This window comes from Oncorhynchus gorbuscha, linkage group LG04 (genome assembly GCF_021184085.1).
Source record: "Oncorhynchus gorbuscha isolate QuinsamMale2020 ecotype Even-year linkage group LG04, OgorEven_v1.0, whole genome shotgun sequence".
In the NCBI taxonomy this organism is placed as follows: Eukaryota; Metazoa; Chordata; class Actinopteri; order Salmoniformes; family Salmonidae; genus Oncorhynchus; species Oncorhynchus gorbuscha.
The window spans coordinates 30,318,930-30,331,237 of NC_060176.1; the positions used below are offsets into that span (position 1 = coordinate 30,318,930).

Consider the following 12,308-nt stretch of genomic DNA (forward strand, 5'->3'; position numbering starts at 1 on the left):
GCAGAGAATCACCTCCTAGATCAAGAGCCTTGCTGTCCAATATTTGGTTTGTGGGTGCAGCAAACTGTGAGTAGCATTTTTTTGTTACTTGTATAGTTTAGGTCAAAGTTCACAATGTGCTTGTTAGCATTTAGTTAGCCTTCTCTGTGGGATTTTACATGTACTTGTTAGCATTTCTAACCTTTCAGAATACAGAGTAGCAGTGGGGTTTGAAAACAGTGCTCCTTGTGTTCAGTGCTGGTATTACTGAATATCCTGATATGGCAAAAGGTATGACAATTTGGTTACTGCCCAAGCCAAGTATATGCTAGACAAAGGGGGACACACCTTTCTGAGACTCGTGCTTCTCTGTTTTGCTCTGGTACTCAAAGCCCAAGGCGCTCTTGTCCACCTTGTCCGTCTCCACTCCGAACTTCCCGCCAAAACCTTTGGTGTAATCTGGTGATACCCAGGAAAATGTTTGGAAAAATAGCAGATATAGTTAATCATTTGGGGGGGGGGGGAGGATTAGTTGGGCTTGCCCCAAAGGCAGACAATCCAGAGTTCAGTCAAGGTATCATCTGGATACCCATTCTATATCCTTTATACACAGGCAAGTGTTAGTCACTGACATACAGTCCAAAAACCATGTTTAGCTGGAACTGCACAGCAGCTGATCAAGCTAAAGCACAACAATGCCATGAATTTGGCAGCCTAATATTTAGCAAGAACACTGCAACACTGTAAACCAGTGGGCTTCAACCCTGGTTGTGGAGAACTACAGGATGTGCAGGTATTTGTTCCAGCCCAGCACCAAACAACATATCAAAACCTTAAGCCAAATTAGTTGTGTCAGAAGGGGCCGGAAACTAAAGCCTGCACATCCTGTAAGGTTTTTCCCACAAAATAAGTGCCCTTTAAGTAGAAATTGTGCACAAATATTGAATTTTAAAAGCATGTTATATGAAGTGCCCTTTTTAAATAATATTTTATATTAATAAAGGCTTCAATTAATACATTTTTATATATGAATAAAGTCTTGCTAAAGCACCAAATTCAGCCTTTTGATATGTCCCACCGTCAACCCTGTCACTTCTAGGAAGGTTTAAACCCACTTCAAATAAAATTTTAAAAAATGTACCAAAGTTTCACCATCACTGTAAAGTCCTCGTCATTTTGTTGCTTTGACAAAGTCATTTCTGAAGATTATTTATTTCATGTGATTAGTCATTAATGTACAGTACCAGTCAAAAGTTTGGATACACCTAATCATGCCAGCGCTTTTCCTTATTTTCTACATTGTAGAATAATAGTGAAGACATCAAATCTATGAAATAACACATATGGAATCATGTACTAACCAAAAAGTGTTAAACAAATCAAAAAAAACATTTCAAATGAGATTCTTCAAAGAACTTGGAAGGTTTCCTCAAGTGCAGTCGCAAAAACCATCAAGCGCTATGATGAAACTGGCTCTCATGAGGACCACCACAGGAAAGGAAGACCCAGAGTTAGCTCTGTTGCAGAGGATAAGTTCATTAGAGTTACCAGCCTCAGAAATTGCAGCCCAAATAAATGCTTCAGAGTTCAAGTAACAGACACGTCAACTGTTCAGGGGAGACTGCCTGAACCAGGCCTTCATGCTCGAATTGCTGCAAAGAAACCACTACTAAAGAACACCAAAAAGAAGAGACTTGATTGGGCCAAGAAACACAAGTAATGGACATTAGACTGGTGGAAATTGGTCCTTTGTTCTGAGGAGTCCAAATTTGAGATTTGTGGTTCCAACCGCCGTGTCTTTGTAAGACTCAGAGTAGGTGAACGGATGACCTCCACATGTGTGATTCCCACTGTGAAGCATGGAGGTGGTGTGATGGTGCTTTGCTGGTGACACTCTGATTTATTTAGAATTCAAAAAGGCACACATAACCAGCATTGCTACCAAAGCATTCTGCAGTGATACACCATCCCATCTGGTTTGCGCTTAGTGGGACTATCATTTGTTTTTCAACAGGACAATGACCCAAAACACACCTCCAGGCTATGTAGGGGCTATTTAACCAAGAAGGAAAGTGATGGAGTGCTGCATCAGATGACCTGGCCTCCACAATCACCCGACCTCAACCCAATTGAGATGGTTTAGGATGAGTTGGACCGCAGAGTGAAGGAAAAGCAGCCATCAAGTGCTCAGCATGTGAGAACTCCTTCAAGAATGTTGGAAAAGCATTCCTCATGAAGCTGGTTGAAAGAACGCCAAGAGTGTGCAAAGCTGTCAAGGTAAACGGTAGCTACTTTTAATAATCTCAAATTTGAAATTATATTTGGATTTGATTACTACATGATTCCATGTGTGTTATTTAATAGTTTTGATGTATTATTCCAATGTAGAAAATAGTAAAAAATAAGAAAAACCCTGGAATGAGTAGGTGTCCAAACTTTTGACTGGTACTGTACTCCTGTCCCTCATTTTAAGATTTTAACGCCATTACTTGAACAGAACTCTCGTTTTAATATGGTGAAACTATTCTTTTTTTTAAATGAAACACTAAACATCCAATAGTCACGTCAACCCTGTTGCACATAACAAGCTTCAACCCTGTTCCTTTATTTGACACTTAATATAGTCATTTTTGCTAACCACTGCTGTTGCTGACCACTGCTGTAAAATAATGTAACCAAGGAGTAAAATAAAATAAAAAAGCTCAGTCATCAACATGCCTGGCCTTGACCTGCACACAAACACACAGAGCGTGGGCGGGTGTTTGCGTGGGTAGGGGGGTACAGCAAGGCAATGATACATCCTCTGTGGCAGGTTTTGCCATTATAAACAGTGTGTGTGTGGATGTGTGCAAGACACCAGGACAGACTGTATTTCCCTGCTTTGCCCTCAGTGTGTGTGTGCACTCATTTTATGCTTCAGAAACCTTTCTGGAACTTACATTCGTGCACAAAACGGCGAAAGTTATTTGTGGGTGTGTCCATGCACAAATGATGTGTGTATTACTCGCTACACAAACCTTTCTGAGAGTCGTGTTTCTCCGTTTTGCCCTGGTATTCAAAGCCCATTGCAGTCTTGTCCACGCGGTCTGCCTGCACCCCATATTTCCCCCCAAACCCTGTGGAGTAGTCTGCACATCAAAGCAGGGGGAGGGGTCAAAGGTCAAGAAATAAGCAGGGAGTGGTGGCTGCAGTGATGAATGCTCAATCCAAAATCAACCCCTAGCCCATACCATCTAGGCACTACAGTAGGTCTGGTGTAAAATTCAGAATCAGAGTGTTTAATAGAATAGGTGTGAGCCATATGGGTAAAGCCTATCAGAGGGCAAGGTGGAGCTGTTGTCATCTTGCTTACACTTATGTAGTCATTTTAGATCAAGTGCCTTAGGCAGTAGGAGCTAGGGGTTCATTTGGAATTGAGCACATAGCGCTATCAACTAAAGTGGGGTGAGGAACAATAGTGGTCACAGCATGGAGTGCAGCTGGAGTGGGGAGCACTGAGAGCCAAGAGCATATTCACTCACACGGATGCCACTCACACCCATCCTTATACCATAGGATGTTAGGCCAGATACTGGCTGGGCCAGATACTATTACATCCAGATGGCTTACAGAGCACACAGTTCTGAACTATGTGAAGTGTAAACAACTAGGTTGTATTCAGAATGCTCAGGTCAGTTTGGCCTTTTACCCCCTGATGGATACAGTTAGGACTTGTGGGGACTAAGGATCATGAGCTGATCTTAGAAAACATTGAACTGTTCAACCGGTGTTGTTTGTCCGTTTTAACAGACCGTGTAAAATCACCTTTCTGCGACGCGTGTTTCTCAGTCTTCCCAGCATAGTCAAACCCAACGGCGGACTGAAAAGGGAGAGGAGATCTCCATGTTGAAGTTAACAAAGTAACCAGTCAAAGGAGAATGCAGCATTTCTCAGCACCATCATCCAGTATATTTTCATGCTATTCAAGAATTCTCATCTAAATGACATAACTTGAGAGATGGGCACTAACACAAATTATATTATTGTTAAGTTAGCATTCGGACCTAAAATCGCTGTGTGGTCATGAGTAGGGTAAGGAGTTTTTCCTGACCACGTGACCTGACCATGAGAGCCCAATGTGACCTGTGATGAGCGTACCTTGTCGACGCGGTCGTCCTGCACTCCAAACTTCCCCCCGAAGCCTTTGGATGTGTCTGTCTGAGAGCAGTGCTTGGACAGCTTACTCTGGTACTCATGGCCCACAGCAGACTTGAGAGAGAGACAGAGAGATGGACAGGGAGAGAGGGGTGAATAAATGCAAACAGTGGGAGGCTGAATGCTGGGTATGCAGTGGTTTGATCAGGTGTTGACAGCTGAGTCACACACAGACACAGAGTGGGGTAAACAGTGATGGGTCATAACATTCACAACACACTGACCAGTGTGCAGGCAGAGTGAGAGGGGGGGGGGTCAAATGGCCCCGTGCCTGCTCACAGTCACACCCTGTTCACACGTTACACACACACACACACAAACAGTAAAGCAGTGCACATAAACAGAGAGAGAGAGCGATAGTTAAAGGGCTAAAGCATTGTGGATAACAACAAGACTCAAACAGCAATGATTAGCTCAGCTGCTTTTGCCACAAATCACAGTCAACGCACGGCAACATTTCTGTGTGTGTGTTTGTGTGTAAAAGTTAACATATCAGTAGAAGACAAATGCAATTGCCAATATTATGCCAATCAGGTTAAATGAATTCCATTCCAAAATAAAAATAGAATCAAATTGCGGTGGTCTGAGGGGAATTTTCCGTTCTAGTAATTCTATTACTATGGTCACCATTCACCTTGTCCATGCGGTCCTGCTGCACCCCAAACTTGCCCCCATAGCCGTCTGAGGCTTTGGGCATGGCGGCCTGCTCCTTCTGCCTAAGGTCACTGTGCTCGGACGACACGTTCTCACGCAGCTTGTGGATACTGGAGAGGGGATAGGAGGGAAAAGGTGGGGAGGAAGGAGACAAATAATGGGTTAAGAATGACTGTGGGCTCCACTGTGGTTCACTGACCATCCTAAAAATATATATATATATTTTTTTAAGTTAACTGAATAATGAAATGACCAAAGACGTATAATCATAGACAGGTAGACAATGTGAAGATCATGATTACAATGCAGTTGAAATGATCATGTTTGAAATGGTACTGACGCCGATTATGAAAACTGTTGTTGATGATAAGGATGATGAAGGCAGCAGTAGTACTCACTTAATGTGTTCCTGGTGACCGGAGCCTTCCACAGTCTTGGCCCCCCAACGCTGCTCCTTCTCTGAAACGTCATTCTGTTGGGTCAACGGGGAGGAAAAAGGGAGGGAAAGAGTAAGATATAATGGGGAAAGAGGGGAGGCAGAGGAATATGGAGAGGAAGAGTCAAACAAAGAGATTTAGTGGGCACGGGGTAAGGAGAGATGGTGAGACGTTAATAAAATGAAATAGCAGAAACAGGTGAAAAACATCCGCTGCTCTGGACTGAAATCGGACTTCATTACCATGCTTGATTTACCTCAAAGTCTGGGTCTGTCTCCCAGTCGTCACCTCCGTCATCCACTGCCATGGTGACGGACTGACCTGCTGCTGCCTTCCACATCTGGGGAGAATACACTGGTTATACTGGCTCGCACGCTCAAACATACACACACTTAGCTACTTATGTCCGATAATGTGACAGCCGGAAATGATCGCCCCAACTCTCCTGTGAGCTGTTAGTTTCTAACATTGTGTTGGTAGATCAATATTCTAATCTTCCTATGAATTTTATATGACATTCAGATGGGTTTCAGGTCCTAAAACATCAGCAGACAATTGAAAACCCTAATAATAATCATCAACCAGTAAGAAGTTTTTCAAATGCTGGGATGGGGCTTTTTTGAGGTTGCCTTTGGCCAATATCCAGCACCCAAGTCTCAGCGAGAAGGGACACTTTTAAGACCTAACTCAGCACAAGACTGGCATCTGTGAGCATCAAGAACTTCAAGGAGAGCGGTTCAACTTGTTGTGAAGAAGGCTTCAGGGCGCCCAAGAAAGTCCAGCAAGCGCCAGGACTGTCTCCTAAAGTTGATTCAGCGGCGGGATCGGGGCACCACCAATACAGAGCTCGCTCAGGAATGGCAGCAGGCAGGTGTGAGTGAATCTGTGCGCACAGTGAGGCGAAGACTTTTGGAGGATGGCTTGGTGTCAAGAAGGGCAGCAAAGAAGCCACTTCTCTCCAGGAAAAACATCAGGGACAGACTGATATTCTGCAAAAGGTACAGGGATTGGACTACTGAGGACTGGGGTAAAGTCATTTTCTCTGATGAACCCCCCTTTCCGGTTGTTTGGGGTATCCGGAAAAAAGCTTGTCCGGAGAAGACAAGGTGAGCGCTACCATCAGTCTGGAAACTCCCCAGACCTTAATCTCATTGAAAACTTGTGGTCAATTCTCAAGGAGGCAGGTGGACTAACAAAAACCCACAAATTCTGACAAACTCAAAGCATTGATTATGTAAGAATGGACTGCCATCAGTCAAGATGTGGCCCAGAAGTTAATTGACAGCATGCCAGGGCAGATTGCAGAGGTCTTGAAAATGAAGGGTCAACACTGCAAATATTGACTTTCTGCATCAACATCATGTAATTGTCAATAAAAGCCTTTGACACTTATGAAATGCTTGTAATTATACTTCAGTATTCAATAGTAACATCTAACAAACAATATCCAGACACTGAAGCAGAAAACTGATTGGAAATTAAATTTTGTGTTATTCTAAAAACTTTTGGCCATGACTGTAGATTGGGTGTTTAGTTCGAAAATCTACGTCTATGATACAAATGCAAGACAATTGGTTAGCTAGAAGAAAGAGAAGGGAAGAAATCAAATCAGGCAGCTGTGTATTCACAATGTAGTTAACTAGTATTTCCGCGTTCTGTAGCTGGACTGGGCCACTGTACAGGGACAATGCAGCAGCTGCTTTGTCAAAGGCACATGTGAGAGATAAACAAATAACATGGACATAGCTTGTAAAGTAGCTACATTATTAGCATTTGCTTGATTGTTGATCTTTACCAAACCTTTCGACATATTTTAATTTGCATTGGTTTAAGTGGAATCAGAGAAGACGGTACAGGGAACGAGATATTTATATTTGAAAATGACACAAATGAATAACAAGCGTAGCGAGATTCCAGCTACTAAACATAAAATAGTAATAGTATTTCCTGCTCCAGTTAGCTAGTTCTGCCTTGTTTCGAAAATGATTTAGCCATAGGCACTAGTCAAGCTCGAACTGTTTTTTTTTATTCATCCTGCATTTCATCCTGCAAAGCGCTCGAGCGCGAAGTAGTTAGTGATACTTATATTTTTACCTCAATTACTTACTTTTATGAAAATTCCCTGCTGCCAAAAATATTTTTGAGATGTGAAAATAATGCACCTCTTGACAGTCCTCAGGGTGTGATGGAATATTCCTTTTGGCGTGCTCTCTTCCGGCTCTCCCAATATCCCACTTCCTGCTTGGGGAGTGACGCAGTTCTCATAGAGCTAGACAGAGGACTCAACTTTGCCGAAGATTTTGTCCCCAAATGCAATACATTTTTACTTGAAATCCAATATTTTATAAAAGCTCTAGAATTTGTCAATGACAACAACAAAAAACACTGCATTCTTACAACTCTGTTTATAGATTTGTACAACTGAAACACCTAGCCTTTATTTTATTTTGAGGTACTTTAACTCTAGAAATTAATTCTTGTGATTTTTATTTTTTAACTTTAATGTTATTTTACGTTTCTTCAGAGAAAATATACATGTAGTGATGTCCTGTGTTTTTGTGTTATTATATTGTAATTTGAAATTTTATAATATATATATATATATATATATATATATTTCTTGCTGAGCCTGGCTACCACAAAATATGAACAACCTACCATTTCCAATGAACCAAAATAATTTGACTCCACCTACCTCTTTCTCTACAGCCTCAGTTAGTTGGATAGGGTGTAAATGAGGCCCTGTTGTCTCATCAAACACCATCACCACTTTCCACTCCAACACATTATTACTCTTGCTTCCTACCTTGGCCCTCTTTCTGCTTTCTGCTTTCTTCACTAGAAGCTCCACTGCTTTCTGTATCATGATCTCTTGTCTTCCTATGTCTTTCCACTACTGACCATTCCAGTCCTTGACCCTCATCCTCCCGCTCCATACCATCAGAACTGACACCCATATTTTTCACATTCCAGCACAGCTGTTGCTTCACCAAATTTCATCCATTTACTCCATTTCAACCCCACTACTCACCGCCATTTCCGGCTCCCCCCTCTACCTTTGACGTTGACCGTCTCCATACTCCTCCCTACTAACTCAACAAGCCAAGTTGGTCGGGTCTCTCCCCCTTCCACCATCTCCCTCGAAGGAGTGTTTTCTCTTCCCTGCTGACTGCTTATGGTTAATGTGAAAAAGGCTTCAGGGATTTTACAGCAGAGTTATAACAAGGAATCCTTTCGATGAATGCTCTGTCCTCACAGGCCCCTGAGTCTGTCTATGGATGTGATTTGAACTGTGACTGAAGGAGTGGGATGGTTTTGGATTGATATATATATATATATTTATGATTGAATACTTCAAAATGGAGATTGCCTCAATGACACTGCCCATGCTGCTATAATGGCATAGATATTAATGCCGTGTTCAAAACAACGGTGAACTCTGAGAAAGAGGTCAAATCATGATGTCAGTGATCTTCAGGTCAGAGCTCTAGAAAGAGGCCTGAGTTTCCGATTTGGAACTCTGAGCTGGATGACTGTCAAATACATTTTTCCCAGACAGAGATCGTTTTTACTGAGTTCCCAGTTGTTTTGAACGCACTGAAGTCTGAGATTTCTGAGTTCCGAGCTCCCAGTTGTTTTGAACTCTGCAAAATAAGAGTATAAGAGTGTGTATATATATATATATATATATATATATATATATATATATATATATTTTTTTTTTAAATGTTATAATATATTTGTGCGTATGGAACAATTCTGGGATTTCAGCTCATGAAACATGGGACCAACACTTTACATGCATTTATAATTTTGTTCAGTATACTTTACTCACATATAAAGGTTGGATGGAAACCTGCTTACATTTATATATTGATACATACTAATAATATTATGCTCAACTTTCCTTAATGACTCAAAGTTAAAATCGTGTGTATATACAGTGCATTCGGAAAGTATTCAGACCCCTTGAATTTTTCCACATTTTGTAATGTTACAGCCTTATTTTAAAATTGATCAAATTGTTTTTGCAAATGTAAACTTAAATATCACATTTACATACGTTTTCAGAACCTTTACTCAGTACTTTGTTGAAGCAACTTTGGCATCGATTACAGCCTCGAGTATTCTTGGGTATGGCGCTAGAAGCTTGGCACACCTGTATTTGGGGAGTTTCTCCCATTCTTCTCTGCAGATCCTCTCAAGTTATGTCATGTTGGATTGGGAGCGTAGCTGTTCTGCCATTTTCAGGTCTCTCCAGAGATATTCGATCGGGTTAAAGTTCAGGCTCTGGCTGGGCCACTCAAGGACATGCAGAGACTTGTCCCAAAGTCACTCCTGCGTTGTCTTGGCTGTGTACTTAGAGTTGTTGTCCTGTTGGAAGGTGAACCTTCGCCCCAGTCTGAGGTTTTCATCAAGGATCTCTTTGTACTTTGCTCCATTCATCTTTCCCAGTCCTTGCCACTGAAAAACATCCTCACAGCATGATGCTGCCACCACCATGCTTCACCATAAGGATGTTTCCAGGTTTCCTCCTGACATGGCACTTGGAATTCTGGCTAAAGAATACAATCTTGGTTTCATCAGACCAGAGAGTCTTGTTTCTCATGGTCTGAGTCCTTTAGGTGCCTTTTGGCAATCTCTAAGTGGGCTGTCATGTGCTTTTGACTGAGGAGTGGCTTCTGTCTGGCCACTCTACCATAAAAGCCTGATTGGTGGAGTGCTGCAGAGATGGTTTTGGTTGTTGAACTCAGTGGGTTTTGTCTGGCTAATAACCTACACAAATGGGTTGCAATATTCAAGGTAAATTAAATTAAATCAAATCCAAATTGAGACTCCCCTGGTGTCATGAAGTCCTCTTTTTTTTGTGTGCAAATGTTTTCACAATGGCCTGTAGGTCCAGGTTGCGGCCCGACTATTTTCTATACTGAGTATTGCCAACCGATAGTGTTTCCTGAGACATTGTGCATTATATGTCCATTGTGGTAGACAACATTTTTACTTACTCTTGAAAGATGCATGACAATATATACCCGAGATAAGGGACTGTTGATATTGCAACCATAGAACTCAAACGCCAGTTCACCAGTATGAAAGAAAATACAAACAGCTTTTTTTTTGTTTACGTCCTCAATAACTATTTTCTGCTAAAGATGATAATCTGTTTGTATCTGCTAATTTATTGCCTGTCCAGTATCCAGATGACCTGCTCCCAGAGCTTCCTATACAGTTAGTCTCTTTCCGTTACGTGTTGAGGCCTGCAGTTAAAGAGAATGAGCTTGCAACGAGAGGCTAAAGATGTTACAGAACTGCTGTATTTGAATCACAACTCCCTTCTGACCAGTTTCCCTGACGTTGCTATGGCTACCAAGCTGTTTGTACCATCCCTGTAACTGTTGCTTCTGCGAAGAGATCGTTTTCTAAACTAAAACTGATAAAGAACGACCTATGAAGCATTAGGCTCTTGGTATGATATGCACTTTTGAACACCTGAGTAAGCTCCACTCATTGCACTTGCGCCGTCGTAGCCTCGACCACAGCATTTGTTCACTGATATCCCCTCATACTTTCAATCAGTTTATTTGTTATTTTTCTCTTGTCAGTCACATTCCTGAAGCCCAAGACACAAACACTTAGCTTCCTAGTACATATGGAAATAAAAAAGGTTGATTAATTACTTTGTAGAGAGTTACTGTCAAAATGATGTATTGAATAAGAAAAATAGACATCGATGACAGGCGCACAGGCCCGCAAAACTAATGGGCCCCGTAGAATAAATTCAACCACAAGTTCTTTTTAATCACAAAACCGGAGAGAAACCTCTGTCCACAAAAGCATATTGCATGTAACAAACAGTTACGTGACCTACAGCATGGTCAAGCCAGTTGATGCTTCCAACATTTTCGGACTACGAAACAACTATTTATTTAAAACCATGGAGAGCCACAAAGAAAACAGGAGCTGCCTCTACTATTCCAGCACCATTTCAACTTCAACATTTCAACACGATCAAATCACCCATGTTTAGGCTAATACAATGACAACTTAAAGATACCAAAAATAACAGAGTCCAACATAAGATAAATATGATGTGGCTGTCCATGGTACTGATTTATGTGTGTGTGTGTGTGTGTGTGTGTGTGTGTGTGTGTGTGTGTGTGTGTGTGTGTGTGTGTGTGTGTGTGTGTGTGTGTGTGTGTGTGCGTGTGTGCGTGTGTGCGTGTGTGTGTGTGTGTGTGTGTGTGTGTGTGTGTGTGTGTGTGTGTGTGTGTGTGTGTGTGTGTGCATGCGTGCGTGCGTGTGTGTGTGTGCGCAAGTAGAAAAAACTTGTTGGCTCACCCTACTTGTAAAGGAATGCCAATGCCATCCTCCTCTCTGTCATGTTGCCGAAAAGGACTAGGACTCTGTCATGCAGTAAGTACACACTTTTAGTTTTTGTTGTCTAGGCTACCTGGCTAAAATGCTTGCTATTCTAACTTCCTTTCATGGGCACCGGTGTGCCAGTTAGTTAACATTAGCCCACTACATCTATCTATATATTGAACCTCCATCCTCTCAGTTCAGGGGCACCACATTTATGGTTGGATCAGAATCGCCGTTATGATCATTGGCCAGTAAGGAGAATTATGTAATACCACAACACAGCAAGATGCAACAATTCAAGTTTTTCCTGTCAATTATGTTTTTTGATATGAAGTGATTGGTGTGAAGCCAAATCCAAATTGGCTTCCATTTACACTTTTTTTTGGTGTGCCAGGACCATTCACAGTTGAACTCATTCAGTTTAGATCAATGCTGATTGGCAATTATTTTATACTTGCTATTGAAGGATGTGTATGTCATAACTTTTAGTCCAGACAGCAGCAGATCCGTGGGCTACACATACTGAGACAGAGGGACTCTGTTTCGCTCACTCAGATGCTTTTTGTAGTGAGATATATTCAGTTCTTGCGAAATGAAGGAAAACTGTAAAACACAGAGACATTTTATATGTTTTTTTTTTTCTTGGTCAATTTTATGGGAAAGCCAGACTTCCCTTGGCAT

The 12,308-nt window shown here is 41.7% G+C and overlaps 1 protein-coding gene across 3 annotated transcripts in view; it reads right to left on the bottom strand.

Annotated features, from left to right (window-relative positions):
* LOC124033954 (src substrate cortactin-like) overlaps nt 1-7,506 on the bottom strand; it is a 28,339-nt gene extending 20,833 nt beyond the window's left edge. The window contains exons 1-8 of one of the 3 annotated variants that reach the window (XM_046346494.1): nt 7,372-7,506; nt 5,521-5,604; nt 5,226-5,299; nt 4,808-4,937; nt 4,117-4,227; nt 3,784-3,838; nt 2,997-3,107; nt 328-438 (exon numbers count right to left, since the gene is read on the bottom strand). In XM_046346494.1, the coding sequence (XP_046202450.1) occupies nt 328-438; nt 2,997-3,107; nt 3,784-3,838; nt 4,117-4,227; nt 4,808-4,937; nt 5,226-5,299; nt 5,521-5,604 (676 nt within the window). In that variant the 5' untranslated portion in view covers nt 7,372-7,506. The remainder of the gene's footprint in view (nt 1-327; nt 439-2,996; nt 3,108-3,783; nt 3,839-4,116; nt 4,228-4,807; nt 4,938-5,225; nt 5,300-5,520; nt 5,605-7,371) is intronic. The other 2 variants (XM_046346495.1, XM_046346496.1) reach the window with 2 other exon arrangements.
* Nucleotides 7,507-12,308: the final 4,802 nt, after the last annotated feature.